Source organism: Ambystoma mexicanum, chromosome 9 (genome assembly GCF_040938575.1).
Source record: "Ambystoma mexicanum isolate Mex_15411 chromosome 9, UKY_AmexF1_1, whole genome shotgun sequence".
In the NCBI taxonomy this organism is placed as follows: Eukaryota; Metazoa; Chordata; class Amphibia; order Caudata; family Ambystomatidae; genus Ambystoma; species Ambystoma mexicanum.
In genome coordinates, this window is record NC_090931.1 from 296,297,195 (window position 1) to 296,319,534 (window position 22,340).

At 46.5% G+C, this 22,340-nt stretch overlaps 1 protein-coding gene across 1 annotated transcript in view; it reads right to left on the minus strand.

Annotated features, from left to right (window-relative positions):
* AATF (apoptosis antagonizing transcription factor) overlaps positions 1–22,340 on the minus strand; it is an 813,649-nt gene that overhangs the window by 547,168 nt on the left and 244,141 nt on the right. The window contains exon 4 of the mRNA XM_069614687.1: positions 20,710–20,844. Coding sequence (XP_069470788.1) covers positions 20,710–20,844 — 135 coding nt within the window. The remainder of the gene's footprint in view (positions 1–20,709; positions 20,845–22,340) is intronic.

Below are 22,340 nucleotides of genomic sequence, written 5' to 3' on the forward strand. Positions count from 1 at the left end.
ACAAATAATGCAACAGATGACCATGGTAGAAATCTGGCGAGAACTACATCCCCAAGAACAGCGGTTCACTTTCTATTCATCAGTACATGAGCTGATAAGCCAGTAATCAATTCGAGATTCAGAGTCAACACTCACGAATATGGTCCAGCACTGCAAAATGTACCCCCGTACCCTCTCAGATCACTCCCCTGTGTCAATTACTTTGTGTATCGGTGAAGCTGCCCCGAGGGCGAGACGCTGGAAAATGCCCCCTGTTCTACTTAGAGACCCTAACGTTTGTGAATCACTGCGCACTGAAATGGAGGAATTTTTTCAACTAAATGAGGGGTCGGTAGACCGGTGCGCTACACTGTGGGAAACATTTAAAGTATGGGTACGTGGCGCAATTATGGCCAAAACTACGGGTCTACTGAAGGCAGTTGGGCAAGAGTTGGACACAATGGAGGCCAAACTTGAGCTCCTGGAGTTCAAATACACCTGTACACATAGTAAAGAGGCCCTTCTGGACATTCACACTACATTGGCAGAATTTAATAAACTTGCTGCAAGGGAGGTACAATACATGGCTCCCCCGGTCCAAGCTCGTAGATACGGGGAAAGCAATAAAGCAGGGAGATTCCTAGCCCGGATGCTTAAGGCCGAACACGGCCATCCCCCTATAGCGACAATCCAGACACCTAGCGGTGACATAGTCAATGGGGACGAAGAAATTAATGATATGTTTGCCGCATTCTATAAATCACTATATTCCAATAGGTACACCAAAACTAAAGAAGAAATAGTGGAGTATCTGGACGTGATTGATCTCCCAACCCTGACTCCGGAGACACGCATGATATTCAACACCCCCATATCACTCGAGGAAATTACAGAGGCAATGAAAGCGTTAACATCAGGTAAAGCCCCCCGCCCCGACGGTCTAGGTGCTGAATTATACAAAGAATTCCATGACATGCTTGCCCCTGTCTTACTGAAAGTATGGGAAGAGGCGATGGAGTGCAGCATACTGCCAGACACTATGTGAGAGGCAGTGATAACGGTCCTTCTTAAACCCAATAGAACCCCTCAGGACATGGGGTCATATAGACCCCTCTCACTCATTAATACCGATGCAAAGATTTTCACAAAGGTCCTAGCTACCAGGCTCCTGCCCTATATGCCTATATTGGTGCACCCCGACCAGGCTGGCTTTATACCAACAAGGTCCACTGCTCTTAATCTGCGCAGACTCTTTGGAGTGATGACACAGATAGACCCAGTGGCGGATGCGGTGGCGGCGTCCCTTGATGCCGAGAAAGCTTCTGACTCTGTCTCCTGGGTCTATCTGTTTCAGGTCCTTGAGAGATTTAGGTTGGGAAGATACTTTGTTAGCTGTGTCAGGTTACTGTATACTTGCCTGGGAGCGAAGGTACTAACAAATCAAACCAGGTCATCCCTGTTTCGCCTGGGTAGAGGCACCAGACAGGGCTGCCCCTTCTCCCCAATCCTTTTCGCACTTACAATAGAACCCATGGCTGAATACGTCCGACAAAACCATGCATGTAGAGGTCTTCGTAGGACAGGGAGACCACAAATCATTTCCTTATATGCAGATGACACCCTACTATATATTAGGATCCCGGAGGTAAATCTAGCGCCAATTATGGCTGAGGTTAATAGGTCCTCTGAATACTCGGGGTACAGGGTTAACGTTTCTAAGTCAGAACTGTTTCCGCTTACACCTAAAACTAGAGATATGTCAGACACACAGGTATTCAAATGGTCACCAACACACATCCGCTACTTGGGGATCAGGGTATCCAGAGACGGGAGTACATTGCTCGCAGACAATTATGGTGAACTCCTACAATCCCTAACAGTTAAACTACAAGTTTGGAACAAGCTCCCTCTATCCCTATATGGGCGAATATTGTTACTTAAGATGATAGTGCTACCCAAACTCCTATACCTTTTTTGCAACATACCCATTTGTCCGGGCAGAACATTCTTCACCAAACTCAATACGCTCGCCACTACATTTGTATGGGGAGGGAAAACGCCCAGGTTGAAGTGGTCCAAAATGACAGAACCCTTTGCAAAAGGCGGGATTGCTGCACCAGACTTTGAACTTTATTACCTAACATCACAGGCACACTTCGCGAGACACTGGTTCGACCCAGAGGTTACGGCACCACACATTACCCTGGAAAGATTTGCGGCATCCCCCTCAGGCCTGCGAGCGGTTATGTTTGACCTTTATTGGAAGGACACGTGCAAATATGATCCTGTAAGCGCCACTGCGCGTGCATGGGCCAGGATATATAAGAGACTTGCCATTACAACCCCGTATGAACTGGAGGTGCCATTGTGGAACTTCCCGGGCATAAGCCCCACATTTGATAAGGCACTCCAGGGTACCTGGGACCCACAGAAGCAATTTAGAATGCGAGACATGTTGCCGGAAGGGAGATACTGCGCATTAGACAATTTTGTTGGTCCAGTGGGTGGAGATCACCTTAAGCGATTTCAGTTTCACAGGATGAAATCTGCCTTCTCCGCCAAATGGCCCTCCTTCCCAGAAGAGCCACCCACACACGAATGTATTGCAGCCATGATGGAACCAGGGGGACACAGGAAAAGTCTGTCTGCACTATACAGCCTTGTTCAGATCCATTCCAAGCCATGCAATAACATTAAAGAGACCTGGGAACGAGATCTGGGTGTGGAGCTGTGTGAAACCACATGGTTGAGATATTGCCAGTTGACTAAATGTGTATCCATGAACTCAGGGCTACGTCTCATTCAGTTTAAAGTTCTAAACCAGTTGCACTACACCCCAGCCAAGTTAGCTAAGTTTGTGCAGGGCCACACGGGAAAATGCCCTAAATGTGACGCCCCTGACGCAGACCCCTATGACATGTATTGGGCCTGCCTGCTGATAACTAAATTCTGGGGGGAGGTGGCGGAGATTCTGGAAGACATTACGGCAATACCCGCTACACCTTCCCCACGAAAATACCTTTTTGGGGATATTGGTAAGTCTGCAACTATCACTAGACGATTGTTCAATTTAGCACGTGTGGTTGCGAAACGAAATATACTGAAATGTTGGAAGTCCATAGATCCTCCCAGGCGACTGGACTTCTTGAAAGACCCGTCGATGGTCAATGAACTTGAAGAACAATTTATTATTACATTGCCATCGAGATGCCGCCCTAAAGACATATGGTCGCTGTTCAGACTCTATGTAACATGTTATCTGATGAAGAGGACAATCCATTGTCACTGCTCTAGTACTGTCAAACAATGTGCAAATGTGTAGTGTATACTGCAAATGTTCATCCATGTTGTTATATCATGCTGTGATTCGCTAGCCGCTGGCCAGTTTGGTCTTGTTGTACCTCTCTCTGAACAAAAAAAACAAAAAAAAAGTGAACACACGCCTGTCTTTGCCCGAGGCTAGGGCTAAACTTGAATCCAGCTAAGAGTCTTTTTCAATCCATGACTGTACTATTTTGGTTTCCAAGAAGGTCAAAACACTAGGCTTTCGTCTTGAGGCTTCATGGCGCTCCAAATTCTATGTTAATCAGAAGGAAAATAACTGTTTGTAGTATCGCCGTTTGCTGAAGAACATCCACCCTTTTCTGAGTCCAAATGTATATTCATAGCACGGGCAATACTATCTAGACTCTACTATGGTGATGCCCTATTGACAGGCCACAAAGAAGAAGAGCTTGCAAGAGCTCAAGTGACACAAAACGATGCAGTGCGTATCATTAAAAAAAAAAAAAAACTAGGAGAGAGCATATTACTAGCATTCGACAAGATCTGCACTGGCTCCCGGTCGTTGCACATGTACAATTCAAGACAACTGTACTTGTTCACAGGTGCATTCCTGGAATGCTACCAGTCTATCTTTAAAAACTCTTGCGAGCCTACAAGAAGGCTCAGATCATCAACACTACTGCTAGTAAAAAATCCAAGCTTCAAGCAGACTAATGGCCTAGGAAGATAATTCCTGGTCACTTCAGCCAAGATATGGAACTCCCTCCCCTTGGATCTGTGACAACAAAAGGGAGTACAAAAAGTTCAGCCGACAGCTAATAACTCTACTCTGAAGCCCCCCCTTTTTTTTGTTTGATGCAGAGGTCTAGTTAAACTGTCTGTCCCGTCTGTTGTATTCCTGTGTTCATGTTTCGGTGTCCCGATGCCCGCAGGTTTTTGGCACCTTATAAATAAATAAAAAATACCGGATATAGTTAGCTTAAAAAAAAAAAAGTATCATCCCGATTACTTCTGATTTGCAATTATTTGAAAAGTAAAACATTGCCTAGCACACCCACACATGCCTTTGGCACTTATGATAAGATTGGAGCGTCTCTTTCCCCCTCCCCCCTCTCTTTGAACTTACAGAGAAAAGAGTGGAGAGCGCCCTGAAAGCAAGTGCGGAATGGAAGGCCAAGGTGTCCTTTCATTACAGCTTTGCTACACAAGTGCCAATTTAATTAGCAAACATACAAAATTGCATAGAAAATTACTATGAGGCACTGTTTAATTTATGCCTTGGAGTCAGACTACCCAACAATATGACAAACCCTCTACTGAGACTGAATATAAGCTCAAGAGGGCTCATTTCACAGGCTGTGAACCGCTCAGGTAGACGTCAGCCATGTTTGGTATTCCTGTGCCATACCAGAGGAGAACTTCCATATGAACGTTAGCATCATCCTGCCAACATTCTAGCCGAAAGAAGGGGACGGCTCTTTTAATTCACTGCTTAGAAATAATTCAAGGCCAGGGTATTCCTCTAAAGGGGGGAATCCTTCATACAGTGGGTTTTTCTAGGATGAAGCGAAGACCTACTTCATATCAGCACATGGAAAGCGTTATTGACCTCCTCTCAGACAATCTGAATGTTTAGAGTGCAGTCAATAACTATTGTTTTATTTTAGTATTGCACAGTTAACATACACGTCAACTTTTGATACACTTCCATTCCACTTGGAACAAACATTTCAAGAAATCAAAAGTTAATAATCCTAAGAATTACATCTATCACTTTCCAAAATGTCATCAAGTAGAAAACACATGCATCGTCATTTCCAGTCATACGTATTCCCCAATTATCATTGTCATTTTGCAATTCACATTTACCCCCAGGCCAATAGGTACCTTCTCCAGGTGTCTCTCAATGCAGAGCAATTTAGCAATAGATGTTTGCCACCTCAGAGTTTTCACAACACCGTCTACACAGCCTTTTCCTCCTTGGGATCTCCAGATATGCACCAAGATGCTCAAATGTCTGTACACCATTGAATTGAACTCTTAGTAAGGCCAAATAAAGTGATTACCAGGGAAATGTTAAACATACTCTGGCACTTCTGCTCGTCCAAGAATGTACATTGTATATAATTCAGCTGTTGATTTCCATGCAAAATCCACTACTTTTTGTTCTCCGCTGTGTTCGAACAGAACTTCCCTCATCCCTTCTTTAAACACTAGATTGGGTAACTTCAAGACGTGAAGTGGGATCCTAATGGACTGCAGGCAGCAATCCTATATACTAGTTTTCATAAAGGCTTCCTTATACATGAGTACATCCCTCAGGGAGCACTGCAGAGTACCAGTACATGCATTTGTTCTCCAGTACATACGTGCACAGCAGTGATGGATCTTAGCAGTAATGCATATGATGTTAAATTCCAGGAGGATGTATTCTGCTGGAGCGGTCCTGCCCAAGCGCAAGAGTCTCTGCAGGATACATCTGCCTAGCAACGGTAGTTTTGGGATCATCTTCAGTCTCCAAAGTTCGACCCCATATAAGATAATAGGCAGAATCTTGGCTTGATACAACTTAGTAGTAGTTACAACCAAATATCCTCCTGCTTTGTACGACAGACTTAATGGCACCCGTCAACTGTGCAGTCTTAATATGGACCTGTTGCAGACGTAATTTACCATCCAATTTTGGATCAACAATCACTGCCAGATATTTATAGGAGCTCACCATTTCTATAGGGACTCCATTCAGTGTCCAATTCCACATCCTACACCCCTTGAAGTTATGGTTTTTGGGGGAGAACACCATAATCTGAGTCTTGCTAGAATGAATCTTAAGTGAAAGTTCATCGAGTAGTCATGCAAGCTATCCAAGAACGCCTGCATCCCCCTAGTTGTTAAGTCCAGCAGGGCCACATCATCGGCATACTCAAGCCACTGTACACGGTCCCAACTCAATTTAGGAGGAATAGAGACCAAGTTCCTAATCCCATCGTCCAAGTATAGATTAAACAATGTAGGAGCGAGTATCCAGCACTAATTTAGGCCAGAGCATGTAGCTATTCATTTTGTCACTGCCCCCAGATGATTCATATGCACCCTTACCTTGGTGTGTTCATGCAATGCAAGGATTATATTTAGCAAGCCCCCAGGCATATTCAATTGTGTTAACTTCATCCACAGACTACTTCTATCAATATTAACAAAGTCTGCACTATAGTCTACAAAGGCTACATAAACTGGTTGTTTCTGGTTGAGCCATGCTTGTTCGATGATAGTAATGAGTGAGAATCCATTGTCTGCCGTGCTAGTTCCCCTCCTGAACCCTGTCTGGTTACAGGGCATGATGATATTATGCTTGATCCATCTATTACATTCCTTTAGTGGGACCTTAGCAGACATTTTTATGGGACATCAAGCATTGATAGTAAACGGTAACTACATGGATCTTGTCTTGAACCTTTTTTTTTTTAATTTTTTATATATAAACGGGGACTAGACAGGGATAGTCTGAGCCCTCCATGTCGACGGGAGTTGCTGGGTTTTACTTATCAGTTTAAGAAGACAATGTAGGGCACACTCCCAAACAGTGTCCGCAGAAAATGTTGAAATGAAAACATCGAATTGAGAAATTAATCGCAGCTTTTTTGCAATCATTTCTCCAATTTTGGGGACATGTAAAAACAATATAGCCGTGGGGTTGGGTAAGGGAAATCGTTAAAGGGGGTAAGGGGGGTCTCCCCCCCCCCCTTTTTTACAAAAAAAAAAGCTGCAAAAATGTCTGTTTTACATGTACCAATGATTTTAATTAGTTCAGCCTGCCCCAACCAATATTCCCACTGTGCTTCAGGTATGTCAGAATTAGGAGCCATCATACAAGAAATTACGCTCAGGAAACCTCTATGTGCCTACCCCAATCCACCTCCAGTACATCACATTCTACTGGACTACTGTCGTTAGTTGAGTTAATGATCATCCAAAACATTTTGGTATCATTAGTAATAATACTATGCACCAGTTTAGGCCATTTTCCTGACATTCCTCAGTTTTGAACTGCCTCTTACTATTCCTCAGGGTAAATCAAAGTTATGTTGATGTACTAACCTAATCTTGTTTGCTCCCGGATTAAAAAACCTTCCCTTTCCTGTAGTAATACTCGAGGTGATCATTTTCACGTAATTCTCATATCTTACGATTCCGTTCTTTGTCACTTTGTGATTAGAGGGTTTATAGGCATCAGTCCACATTCAGAGGCAAAAACTGGTTAGTAAGTCTTTAGCTACTTTTCCCGCCACTTGTAAGTTGTTAATTGACCAAGTGATACAATTATTCTGACGATTCACAGTGAGCACCCCTTTCTCTCGGAGGCCGTTAGTAGGAACAGTCCAGTTCAGGGAACTAATGAGTGGGAGGTGATCACTCTTCTCCCTCTTTAAGCTACACATCTCTACTACCACTGACAAGGACTGTGGGCCAAAAGACATAATCAATAATGCTCAAACTAAGGGTAGAAGACCAGGTGGAATGTGGAGGGGAGTCAGACGGGTAATTGCCACTCACCATGGTCAGGCCTGAAGTACAACAGACTAGTCCAACTCATTCCCCGTTTACAACCATGTTCTAATCTTCCAGTGGAACTGGTGTTGGAATTCTGCTTGATCTCTATTTCTTTGAGTGCCCTCTTTAGGGATCCTTGCATTCTATTGGTATTGACCGACTGCACTCGGAACATTCCCATTTCTAAAGCAGACATGGAAACAGTAATACATCCTAGCAAGACGTCTTTCAACAAAGCTACATTTGTTTTACTTACACATCAAATCTCCAAAACATGTATTGCTACTACCATTATGTGCTAAAGGCCATATAAACTTCCCCAACATATGGCCCGAGATGGTAGGTGGTCATTATCCTCCAATACGACCCTTCCCTCAGTCTATAAGGCTCTATTAGGGGTAAAGAAAGTAATTGTCAAAGGTCACACGTGTTCCTCTAGTATCAGAAAAATGTGAATTTTATTATTTTTTTTTTTTAAGTCTTTCCCCACTATAACAGCACCTCACCAAGCTCTGAGGAACCATTGTAACTAAATGACTAAAACACATGAAAACGTTCACTCACTCATAGTTCATAACCGTAAACACAATTACCTATTTTTTGCACCCATTAACCAGACTTGTTAGAACATAGATTAAACAATTAGGAAAGTAGGTCAGCTGCATGGTTCTGGAGCTAGTCGTGCAACTAACGCTTCTCTCTTATAGCAAAGTACCAAGAAACACGCATTTGTTTTGGTTGTTTGGGGGAATCGAGAAGTATCCAGAGCCACCTCCCGCCATCTCTTTTTTGGCCAGAATTCTGAGGTGATTTATGAGCATGGGAGAAGACACATTGCCCTTTGAGACATGTCATGCGCCGAGGTTGTACGGTAGGCTAGTTGTGCAGTCATGAAATCAGTTCAGGTGCCCATTGCCCCCGCCCCATACTGGTCTACCCGTTAATGGTATGGAGGTGGTGTAAGACACTCTATTCAAATGCTGATCATTGATGTAGAGTGGTCTGTGACACATTATCCGGTACAAGGCCCAACATGATCAGAGTTGTGTGGTCGGTGAGATGAGAAATCATGGAGGTAGAGTATGGGCAAGGGGCAATGTGGTTCATATATGCCCTACCCTAATGACTGCCTGTCCATAATTTGTGAGGTGATGCATGAGAGTCTACGTGATTCTCGATCATTGTTCTGGACTGGTTTGGGATGCATTAGCCTGCCATGTTCTAGATTTCTTTGGTAGGTGAGCTGTGCAGACATAGGCATATTTTGTGGGCCTAAGGGGGCATTTTGATACCTATACACCTGCTCACGTGCCTGCCCATCCCTTCTGATCAGTGCTTCAGACAGAATGCTGTGGTGTAACCTGTGAAGGGCCTCACGTGGCCCAAGTGGTTGTGAGGCATAATGCTCTGGGGGTAGAACGGTATGGGTGTAAGTTGGTATAAAGCTTGGGAGGTGTCTGACCTGCGACAGCAGAACTGATAAAATAGCACTGATTAGCTGTAAATCACTGCTCATCTGTTTTGCAGATGTGCACTAATCTTTAAAACAACTATTCATTACACGTAGAGCATAAGCTACAAATGCATTATGGATGCACAAACATGGAGCAAACAGGTTTTGAAACTCGCAAATACCATAAACAAAAATATTGTGAACATGACAAAGAAAGGCATTAACATACTACACCCTGGTAAGACACAGGGTAACCAAACAATGATATGATATGACATTTATAACGCGCCTGTACACAAGTATTTTTAGGCGCGACAAGACAAGGAGGGGGAGGGGGGGGGGACCAGGGAGGACAAAATCATTTCTTACAAGGCCTTGCGTCAGTCAGATCAAGTGCGGGGAAGGGGAGAAGCCGATCCTGCCTCTCCGGCTAACAATTGCCCCATCTCCATCACTCCTTTCCTGCGCAAACTCTTGGAAAAGCTGGCCATTTCCCAGCTTAATCTACATACTGAATCTGTTGGTTGCCTCCATGACCACCGGTCTGGCATCAGAGCTGCCAGAAGCACCGAAACCTCTCTCTCCTGAACACCCGTGAAGACTTGCTCTCCAATCCTGACTCTAATCTCCCTTCTGTCCTCATTCTCCTTGATCTATCCTCTGCATCCTGCTTAATTGTCTCCAGGACAACTTTGGTATTACTGATCAGGCCCTGGATTGGTTAAACTCCTTTCTCACCGACCGATATATATATATATATATATATATATATATATATATATATATATATGATACATTACTCACCGTAATCGTATTTCTGATGCTTGTATCTGCTTAGATTCACATGCTGTGCATAGGCCGACATCTAGTGGAAGCTGCGGAGTATTACAGTTGTTTTTCGAAACTCGAAAATGGGCGTCGACACAGGGCGTGCCAGTAATACTATCCCTAGTGTGAAGTCCACTGTACCCAAGATCCCTCACGCGTCTAGGATCCTCAGATTGTATTTTTTCTGACATGAGGTAGCATGAGGAGTAGCGCGAGTACAGATAATCCAAGCAGATAGACAGAAAGGGAAGACAACAAGCAATCATGCGCCTTCTCTCGGAGAGGAGGAAGGGTGGGTTGCATGTGAATCTAAGCAGATACAAGCATCAGAAATACGATTACGGTGAGTAATGTATCCCTTCTGATGCTTGTGGAATCTGCTTAGATCACATGCTGTGCATAGATTAGCGAGCAGTACCAGAAGGAGGTGGGATGTGAGAAGGGTCATGAGCAAATAAGTGTCTTAGAACCGCTTGTCCCACTTGTGTATCTGCCCTGGAATGGGTGTCAATGCAGTAATGCTGAGTAAAAGTGTGAATAGAGCTCCAAGTAGCTGCTTTGCAAATGGTTTCAAGGGGTACATTTGCAATGAAAGCCAGAGTGGCCCCAATGCCTCTAGTAGAGTGGGCCCTTGGCGTAAAAGGCAGAGTCTTTTCAGAGAGTAAGTAACACAGCTGGATACAGTTAATAATCCACTTCGAGATGGCATCTTTAGAGACGCGATCCCCCTCTCTGCCTGTAGCTATGGAGTCAAACAGTTGATCTGTTTTCCTTAGCGGTCTTGTTTTATTTACATAATAGAGGACCGCCCTACGCACATCTAAGGTGTGTAGTTTCACCTCAGCTGAGCTTTGCGGGTTCTGGAAGAAAGCCGGAAGCTCGATGGACTGGTTTACATGGAATTTTGATATAAATTTAGGTGAGAACCTAGGGTGTGTGCGTAAAACCAGTTTGTCTTTATGGATAGTAAAGAAGGGATCCTGCACTGACAGAGCCTGAATTTCACTGACCCTTCTTATAGAAGTAATAGCTACTAAGAAGGCCGTTTTAGTCAGGTGTTTGAGACTGCTTTTATGCATGGGTTCAAAAGGGGGGCACATGAGTTTGGCTAGCACCACATTAAGGTCCCTCCCTGGTGGTGGGTTTGAAATAGGAGGGTGAAGTCTCTTTACTCCTTCCATGAAGGCTTTAACTACTGGTACTTTCCACCACAAAACCTTGCTATGGGAAGTGGTGTAAGCCGAGAGGGCTGCCAGGTGTACTTTCAGTGAGTTAAAAACCAATCCTGCATCTAGCAGGTGGAGCATGTATGTAACAATAGTGGAAGGAGTGCAATCAACTGGGTTGATTTGTCTACTCTGGCACCAGATAACAAACCTCTTCCACTTGTCAAAGTAACAGTGTCTTGTGTTAGGTTTCCTAGATTCCTTTAGGATGTCCATACACCTCTGTGGCAAATTGAGGTGTCCAAACTCTATGACCTCAGGAGCCATGCTGCCAGGTTCATTGAGTTGGGTTGCTGGTGCACTGTTTGACCTTGGTGCTGGGACAGTAGGTTGTACCAGGCTGGAAGTTTGATGGGCTCGCACACCGCCATCCTGCATAGGTGTGGGAACCACGGTTGTCTTGCCCACATGGGAGCAACTAGGACAAGCGTCATCGATTCCCTGTTCATCTTGTTCACCACTTTCCTGATGAGAGGAGTTGGTGGAAAAGCTTACGCAAACATCCCCGACCAGTTCATCCACAGGGCGTTCCCCTGGGAGTCCAGTTGGGGGAACCTGGATGCAAATCCTGGGCACTGCCTGTTTTCGCTTGTGGCGAATAAGTCTACAGTGGGGAAACCCCACTGAGAGAAGAGATCTTCTACGACCTCTCTGTGAAGAACCCATTCGTGTTCCTCTGGGAGGGAGTCTCTGCTCAGAGCATCCGCTAGGGAATTGAGCTCCCCTGGAACATGTTGTGATGACAGGAAGATGTTCCGTCTGAGTGCCCATATCCAGATTTTCTGGGCAAGCTTGGACAGATTTGGCGAGCGAGTCCCTCCTTGCTTGTTCAGGTAGAACATGGCGGTAGTGCTGTCCGTCCGGATTTGCACTGACAGGTTTAGTAGATGGGGCTCGAACGCCTGAAGCGCTCTGAATACTGCCAGAAGCTCTAGCAGGTTATTGTGGTTCTTGGCCACTGAGTGAGACCAGAGACCCTGAGCTATGTGGTGGAGATGGTGAGCTCCCCACCCCGTCAGACATGCATCTGTAGTGACTACTGCCTGTACTTCGGGATCGTAAAAGGGTTTCCCCTGTGCGAGATTCTCTCTTGTCCACCAGTGAAGGCTTTGTAGCAGTGTTGGCGAAACGACCACTAGATCGTCCCACTGACCACTTGCCTGAGACCACTGTTTCGCCAACCATTCCTGCATGGGACGCATGCGCAGGCGCGCGTGGGGGACCAGGTAAATACATGACGCCATCATGCCCAGTAAACGCATTGCATTGCGTACCGTTATTTGTTGACCGGACTGATAATGCGGAATTTGCAGTAGTACATTCCGAATTCTTTCTTCTGAAGGAAAGGTCAACCCCTCCTGGGTATCCAGGATTGCTCCTAGGAATTGTTTTGAGGTGCTTGGCACCAGGCTTGACTTCTTCTCGTTGATTGAGAAGCCTAACTCGTGTAGGAGGTCGATAGTCCTTTGAATGTTTGTCCTGCAAATTCCTGGGGTTTCCCCCGTTATGAGCCAGTCGTCCAGATAACGGTGCACTGGGATTGCCTCCCTGCGTAGGCGTGCAGCCACCACCGCCAGTACCTTGGTGAATACCCCTGGTGCTGAAGCTATCCCGAAGGGTAGTACCTTGAATTGGTAGTGGCGACTGTCCACCTTGAAGCGCAAGTACTTTCTGTGTGCTGGGAACATGGAAATATGAAAATAAGCATCTTTCATATCCAAGGTTGCCATGTAATCCCCCTTTTTTAGGAGGGGGATTACCTCTTGTAGCGTGGTCATACGAAATTTCTGGGGCTTTACATACTTGTTGGCAGGCCGTAAGTCCAATACTGGGCGCATTGTCAAGTCTTTCTTTGGCACAAGGAAGTAAGTTGAATAAATACCCTTGTTTACCTGGTGTCCCGGGACGAGTTCTATCGCGTCCTTTTGTAGAAGAATGGCGATCTCCTCGAGGAGAATCTTCTGATGTTCTAAGGAGTGTACTCTTTGTCGTGGAGGATGGTTCCGGGGACGCTGCAGTAGCTCTATACAATATCCTGTGGATACTGTTGACAGCAGCCATCTGTCTGATGTGATCCCTTCCCAAGCCTGGGTGAAGTTTGAAATGCGTCCCCCTACTGGGGTTGAGTGAGAAGGGACCCTGAACTGAGCGTCACTGCTTTGGTGGAGGCGTGCCGCCTCCTTTGCTGGGGCTGCCTCTGCCTTTACCACGACCTCTCCTATTACCTCTGCCGTAACCCTGGGTAGACTGTTGGTTGTTGTTCCACTGTGTACCCTGCCCCTGGGAATAGTTAGATCCTCTCTGGGAATTTTGGCCGCATGGGCGACGAAAATTACTATTCCCTCTCTGGTTAGGGGGTTTATTGGTTAGCTGGCCAAGAGACTTGAGTGTCTCGTATTCGTCCTTGGCATTTTTCAGTGCGTCTTCGACCGCCTTACCAAACAACAGATCGGCTTCCACCGGTTTGTCCAACAATGATGCTTGTGTTTCTGCCTTAAAACCAGACTGCCGTAACCACGCATGTCTCTTGATAACAGTACCTTCTGCTATCAATCTGCCTGCGTTGTCCGCGGCGTCGAAGGTTGCTTTCAAAATGCAACCAGACACGGGCTGTACCCTCTGCGGAAATCCGAGCTAATTGGCCCTTTAACGGTTCAGGAGCAGAGGCTATGAGAGCTGCGACTTCTTCCCACTGATGGCAGTTGTAGCTGGCCAACAGGGTGGTGGAGTTAGCAATCCTTGCTTGATAGGCGGACGTTGAGGCTACCTTCCTGCCGAAACCATATAGTTTTTTGCTCTTCTTGTCGGGAGGAGCTTCTGACGAAGACAAGGGTGTCCCAGTCCTCTTACGAGTGTTGGTGACAACTAGGGAGTCTGGCTTCAGATGTCCTCTTATATAGAGAGGGTCAGACTGTGCTGCCCTGAAAAGTTTTTCAACCCTGGGATTGAGTGCTCTGGTGAGGTTTGGGTTCACCAGGGACGGATCTATTCTCCGCTGAATGGATTTAAGGATAGGGATGGTCTGGGCAACAGGCCTCCTTTCTCCCACTAACTCTTCCGCGAAGTCCCTTTCCTCCTATACACCGTGGGTGTCAATGTGGAAATGTTCTGCTGCGCGAGCGAGAACCTCTTTTAGGAGGGGTTGGTTATCGACCGGGGAGTCGGTAACCGGGGCTTCGTTCTCTACCGGGGAATCTACTCTGTATGTTTCCGGGTCATCCTCTTCTTCTTCCTGGTCCTCATCGTCCCCATAGTAGCCCGTCCCGGTTTGCTCTTGGTCTTCACAAAAGGAAGCCTCTCCTTGATATTGTGAGTATGGAGTTGCGTAGGGTTGCACCTCAAAGGGTTCAGACCTCATCGGGGTCTCAAACCGGGCCTTCTTACTCGGGGGGGGGATAGGATCAGTAGAGCCTGAGGGTGTGGCCCCTTGTGGATCATACGAGAGGAAATGTTCTGGATTTTTATCATAAAAATCAGCTAAAAAAGAGACATTCTTGACATGACCCTATCCATGTCTTCACTGGACCATTTTTTGGAACTGGGAATGACTCTCTCAGCAAGTCTATGGGATCTATCTCGAGTAGCTTTGCTAGTTGTGGACCTATCAGCAGACCTGGGTTTGTCTGTCTGTTTACGGGGGGTGGAGTGTTTCCCAGGTGTGGAAGAATGTACAGGTAGTTTCTTCTGCTGTTTTCCCCCCTCCCCGTGCGTAGAAAAATGTTTTCCCTGTCCCTTAGTGGCTCCAGAGTTTTTCGACGCCTGGCGTCGAGGATCGGGAGAGGTGTCCCTATCCTTCGAGCGTGGGGCCTCGCTGGCTTTAATTGCGGGCTCCGACTCCTGGAGCGCGGGCTGGGGGTGGAAGTCGTCTTCGTCTTCCGACGATCAAACTTCTGTTAGCCTAGGGAGCGAGGCACTCTTGGCAAGAGTGGATGATTGCCTGGAGTCATGCGGCGATCTTGATCGAGAGCACCCAGAGGACACCGAATCGGACCGTTCTGTCTGTGCCTCTTTCCGAGAACTCGACGTCGAGTCTCGGTTGGACTTGGTGTGTTTAGTGTGTGTAGTATGTGAAGCGCTTGTGTCGCCGGGGTCTTCCCCATAGCCGCCCTGCCGGACGACCTTCCGAGGTCGGGGACCTGCGCTCGGCTGTCTTTCGACGCCGTAATGCCCTCGCCGTCTGAAAGTACGGCGTCGCTGCCATCGCTGAAGGCGCCCTCCGCTGCCATGGCCGCCTGCCTGGTGTGGTGGGCCCAACGCTTCGTGGAACGGTCCTTAAGTGTCTTAGGTTTAAACCTACTACACGGTCTGCAGTTCGCTTCGGGGTGGTCCCTCGGCAAGCAGAGATTGCACGTGGCGTGCCCGTCGACCCAAGGGTATTTGCGATTGCACTTGGGGCAGAATTGAAAAGGGGTACCCTCCATACGCACCTTGAGGCAGCGGGCTGTTAAGTGTAGGAAATGTATAAGGTGTACCTATATACCAAGAGTGTAGAGTATGTACCACCCCCCACTCTCCCTACTTGCAGGGCCAAGGCCAGCGGCCTACCATGCCCGGGCCGAGGCCAGCAGCCTTCCGAGGCCTAAATCCGTCGTGCAGCAGGCGACGGTCGATTTCTTCTCCAGCCGGCGTCGAGTGTCGAAGTTCGACGTTGGGGTGGGGAAGGATGTCAATAGATTATTATTTTAGATTTTAGCAAAAGTATGGCTAAGGCCAGGGGACTCCGCAAAATGCTTCCGACTCGTATGGCGGAAAAAAACAATCTGAGGATCCTAGACGCGTGAGGGATCTTGGGTACAGTGGACGTCACACTAGGGATAGTATTACTGGCACGCCCTGTGTCGACGCCCATTTTCGAGTTTCGAAAAACAACTGTAATACTCCGCAGCTTCCACTAGATGTCGGCCTATGCACAGCATGTGATCTAAGCAGATTCCACAAGCCTCAGAAATATATATATATATATATATTTTTTTTTTTTTTTCTCTCCCTCTCCCTCTTCCCCTCCCTCTTCCCCTCCCTCCCCCGCTCTCCCTCGCTCTCCTTCCCCCCCAGGGGTCTAACCTCTCTCCCTGGCTCTTCTGCCACTAACTGGCACCTGTTGCCCACCGCACGCTACTTTCTGCTCCAATTGTCAGTGTTATGCGTAAGACACTCCGCTCTCTTACAGGCACCCATCAGCCACTGCTGCTTCTTCTCTCATACCAGACTGTCTGGCTGCAATTCAGGAATGGTGTGCCGTCAATGATCCTTTACTTAATGCCAGTAAGACTGAGATCCGGCTCTTTGGGACTCCTTTCCTCTCTCACTCTGGCCGCCCACTCTGGGCCCTCTTCCTGCTCCTTTCTGTGAGACTAAGAACCTTGGTGTCATCTTGGACTCCACCCTCTCCTTCTCTCCTTACATCTCCGACGTCTCTAAGAAGTCAATCTATCAGCTGCACCTCCTCAGAGGTAGTCTTCCTTTTCTCACTTTCCCCAGAAGCTCACTGTCTCCAGAGCACTGGTCCTCTCTAGGCTGGACTATTGCAACAGCCTCTTTCTAAATCTTCCTGCCTCTACTCTTCTGAAATCTCTTGACTGGCGCCCTCTGGCTACAAAAGGTCACACTCAAGACCCTCTGCATTGTCCACAAGGCTTTCCGGGGCCTGGGACTGCTCTACCTCCAACTTTCTCTTCCAAACATCTTCCCTCAAGCTCTCCGTGTAGCATAATGGGGTCCTTTAATGTAGGCAGGGACCAGTCAGGAGACAGGCAGGTACAAATGGAAGTAGGCTTTATTAGTTTCAGGGCACAGTTATGAAGAGGGAGTAGGAGCTATAAGGTATACATCTTACCTCATGTAATCTCCCATCCTGAATGCTTAACTGCCATTCATGGAATCCTGAACCAGCAGGGTTCCATGCTTACCTCATACATTCTACTGGCTGCATCAGTGCACTTGATGCAAAGCAGCTACATCCCAACACACGCTACTACACTCCGCTCACCCACCTTCAACTCTGAGGGTCAGACACTTCTCCAAGCAGAGAGTTGGGGGCAGATGCATCTCCTCGGCTGGGGCCTCCCTCTGGAACAGCCTCCCTGCCCCTCTGAAACTTGAGCAGAACCACCTCTGGTTCCGGAAGCAACTCAAGACCTTCCTTTTCGTTTTCGCTTTTTCGCTTCCTCTCCCCGCACCGGTCACCCTCTGAACTCGGGGCCCAGACTCCTGCATGTCCAGTAGCACTCGCTCAGCGTCAGGACTCCCCAGCACTTAAGGGTCTGTATATGTAACCCCTTCTCTCTGCACTTATGAGCCACCTACTGGCTGCAGTTGTGAGTTAACTGCACTTCCACCTTACACTCACTCCTGCACGTCTCCCCTTCCCGCTTCCCCGCACTTCCGTGACCTGTTTGATCCAAGGCCTAGTAAGATCATTATTTTGTCCTCCCTTTGTTCCCCCCCCCCACGCCCTCCTCGTTTTGTTGCGCCTAGAAACACTTGTGTACAGACACGTTATAAATGCCACATCATACATCACTGTGAAGGGTCAGCAATGAAAGCCAGACATAAAGTTGTCATGTTTTGGTCCAAGATATTTATTCAATAATAAATGGTTGGGAAAATGCCTCTCTGACCCTATACTCTGAAACACCCATGTATGAGCGCGATACAAATAAAATATTAATATCAATATCAATTCTACAGAGGAACGTTCCTACCTAAAACCAAAACTCAGGATCTGACTGTGTTAGGATGTAAATAACTGAAAAGTCATCCTTGTGTCCAAAACGACCTATTCCTGACCCTCACACTACAAACAAAAACAATAGAATGTGTAAGGAAATATCTCCAACTTGATATTGGCAAATGTGTTCACAACCGAAAGTGAGAATAATTCCAACAAACATGTTCTCCAAGCTGGAAGCCCTCAGATCAAGTTGGGGGGGAACTCTTCCCCTGGATTCTCAAGGAGGATGGCAATTGTCTCTTTTACTAACAGTTCCTTTGTCTCTCTCCTTGATTCACAAGGGTCCTAGTTTAGGCAGCAAGTTCTGTAAAAGTCTCTCTAACACCAATTTCTCCTTGGTTTAGAAAACAGTGTCTTTCTTTTAGCATTTCTGAAATCTTTGCAAATTGCCTGGTATACTCCCCTGCCAGGTTTCTTTATGCAACGCCAACTGCCTGGTGTACTCTCCTGCCAGGAGTTCACTTGAGGTTTTCACCTGCCTGCCATACTCCCTTGCTAGGATGTCTTAGGTGTTTCAGTTGCCTGGTGTCTTGCCTGGCCAGGGCTACTAATGAGTTTCACAGTTTCTCTTTATCACCAATACTGTATGTCTTGCTCTTGGCTTGGTATATAAGTTTGCAGTAAGGTTTGTTCACGATTTGCCCCACACTTGCAGTTAAATCAGCATTGCTCATTGGGGATTGTACTTTGCCTTTTCTGCATTCAAACAATCTTCATGTAGAACAATGGTATCACATTCAAATTGCTGTTGGTGCAGTCGCCGGAACACGTTGCGTCCCCAATGGCTTCGGGTATACTCACCGGTTTTCTCCAGCGTCTCCGGTCCTGTTCACGCTTCTGCGGCATGTTGATTTCACCCACTTTCCACACTGGAGTGTGCAGACGCCCTTCTGGCTTCCTTTGTGACTCTGCGGTCACATGCCTCCTTCCCTTCAGGTCCCGGAATGCTGTCTTCTCGTGTGGCAGAGTGCCCATGACCTCTCTCACAGCTCCCAGCATCTCCACACCACTTCTGTCTCTGGCACATCGCTTCTCACTCTGACTTGGCGGCCTTCTCTGCTCCGCCACAATGTACGGGAGCTTCGCTTTCGTGAGCTTCGGTATAGGAGCCAACGTCTTTTCCTGCACTGCGTCGCTCAGTAGTGCACTGGCCAGGTTTAAATGTCCCACGCACAGGTGATTTGAAAAAACAACTAGACTGCATATTGTGCTTGGAGCTCTTGTTACCTTGTTCAAACCTTCATCCTTCTCGTCTCAGTACTTGGGGAATTCTGGGAGTTGGAAGTCCATAGGTGTCATTGGACACATGGTATTTAAATAGTTCCACTTACTGATTTTACATAGATGTACCTCAGAAGTAAAATGTATTGTGTTGGAGCCTTGTATGTTAATGATATAGGTTGGTGTTTGACCAGAAAAATATTAATAGGTTTGTTTACTAGATGGTCTTCCTCACGGAAAAAGTTATTGGGCAGTAGAGGGTTCTCCTCATGGCAATGGGTGAGAAACCATGCCTCGTCCAATGAAATCATGACATCTCCCTGGTAGCGGTCTTCTCCCATGTGATCCTTGCTCACAAAACCATCCCAGGGTCAGGATCAGGTAGCGGCTGCTGTCCACTGGCCACATGGGCAGAGGTCACCGCTGAGGAATTTGTGTTGCCTCCATTGGATTCATCACATCGCCCAGACACACAATTCACTGGCTCAGGGAGGGCGCCAGCTTCCATGGTTGCCCAACTAAATGTCCCTAGAGTTAGTTGGGGACTTAGTCACACTGCACCCCTCACTTAAATTCTATGATCAAACACAAAATACTAACTAAGCCACTTAAAAGTGGCAACTGAGCATGCCTCCCAACATTAAAGATCAAAACCAGACACCTCTTCAACCAAGTTATATAACGCTATCCTGACCAATACATCCTCATGCAATAGGCACACAAAGCTCTCTTCTGGACACAGATCGCTAACGTGATCTAGGCATGAATGACACAGGAAAGACCCAAACACACTACCTGGGTACTTCTTCTGAAACTCACATCAACACAATAGCAAAGCTGGCTTTCCTATCCCCTCTTTGCTCACAACTAAACTCAGTCCCCACTTTCAGAACAGCCAGATGACCAAATGATCATGTACATGGCAGTAGAGAATGCTCTAAAACCCAATAACACAGTCATTTTAACAGTGAGGAGAATGTGCAATGATATTTCTCAATAGAAAATGTCCACTATTTGTGGCAAAGATGTACAACTTTGGAGTACTGATCACAAAGTTAACATGAAGCGAAGACCTGGCTTTGAGCTTAGCCTGACCAAAAGTACTACAAGCAACAATGGGAGGGCACACATTCTCTTAGTGGCATTATACAAGTAAGAGCAAAATAAAAGAGGTGATGGGTGGAAGGTTTGGAGTACAAGTATGGTCACTCACACCATGCCATAGTCTGCTCACATGTGCGTCCGCCTGGTCGTTCCTGTATGTACACCAAAATACTATTTATTATTCTTGAGTCTAGTCGCTAAAAAATTAACAGTTATGAGGATGACGCAGATTGATAAATAATGAATTATCTACTTTTAAGTATTTTTCCATATTGCAAATAGTAAACTTATGGTCTACAAAGATGAGAAGCGTTTCATTAAAGAGAACTTACTGTTCTTCAGAGCACTGGCCATCTCAGGTTCTGTCTTCTTGAAAACTGGCAAGGTGTCTGGCTGTGGCAGCTGGTTGGCTGTGAGAAGCACTTTCTGCAGTTTTATCCGCCCTTCCAAGAGCTGGTCCCAGAGAGCTAAACAAAAGGGGATAGACTGGTGAATGGGACCGCCATAATCATTCATCATCAACGGGGTACAGATGCAACCCTCTGCTAATGTGGCGCATAACAGCATGTGTCAATACCTGTGATACCACATGAGTGAGCACTTAGGTTATATTTTCCAATGCAAGAACCAGCTTCAGAAAAAGAAACGCCAGTAATGGCAAAACAAAAACGGACATAAGAAGAGGATACCCATTCCAATACAGTAATCCCATCGATCAACATTATCCAGAAGAAAAAGGTAGTATGGACAGGAAATGGCCTTGCTCACCACCAAAGAACCTCTGCTAACCCACAACTTCATTAATTATGGGCATAAACTGATAAAAGTGTTGCAGTGTGTATCGAGCAATCTTTTGGAGCTGAAAATATTCCCCCTGTTGCTCCCTTTAATCTCTCAATGTAGCCTTATAGCCAGATTCTTTTTACGCTGAAAATTGCTTACTGTAGTATATTAGACATACTTATAGAGTGCCTGATTTGCTGATGTGGATTAATTTCTTTAAGTTGCTTAAAATGAAATTTGGTGGCTAGAGCACACTAAAGCCAACAAACCCCCTTTAAAAATCATATGGTTATATAGTCACAATTTATAGTGTTTCAACTAAGGTAGCTGAGCTAGATGATGGGTGTCATGTTATACCCATTACAACGCCATTGAAATACCTCACAAAGGGTGCAATATTGAGATTCAGATATTTCAAGGTCAGTATTAATGGTATAAGATGCCAGGGCTGCCCCTACCCATTCCACTTCACCTCTCCAGACGGATGCCCCACGTCCCAACACCCCTCCTCAAAAAACTTTCAAAGACAGCAACCGTCTCCATCTTGCAACCCTCAACTCACACTCAGCCATCAAACATTCTGCAGAAATCTGCCTTCTCCTTTAAGACATTGACGTGGACATTTTTGCACTCACAGAAACTTGGTTCAACACCAGTTCAGTTACTTCCTTTGACTCACTTCTCCCGGACGGCTATAGGATCACCTCTAAACCTCGACCCCCACCGTGCTGGATGAGGAGTTGCCTTAATCTTCCCAGAGTGGATTCCTTCTACCATCCTACCAACCCAGCAGTATTCTTCATTTGAGAGCCTAGTGTGCAAATTGGTTATCTCTCCTTCCTCCAGCTTGACCATTACTACCATCTATTGGCTCCCTGGCACTTCTTCTCTTTCCCCATCAGAGTGGGTTGACTTCTGTTCCAACCTACTCTCTACCACCTCCAACCTGCTATGAACATCCACCTAGACTCCCCTTGCACAGCAACCACCCTCTTCACTGACGTTTGCTCCTCCCTATCCTTCTCCATTCTTCCCTCTGGCCCTACCCACTCTGCTGGACACACGCTAGATGCCATCATCCACTCCAACCGCACTCTCTGTTCTCCATTGGTCACACCTGTCCCCTAGTCTGACCACTCTCTCCTGGGTCCCTATGGCCCTGTGACAACTCCTCATAAAG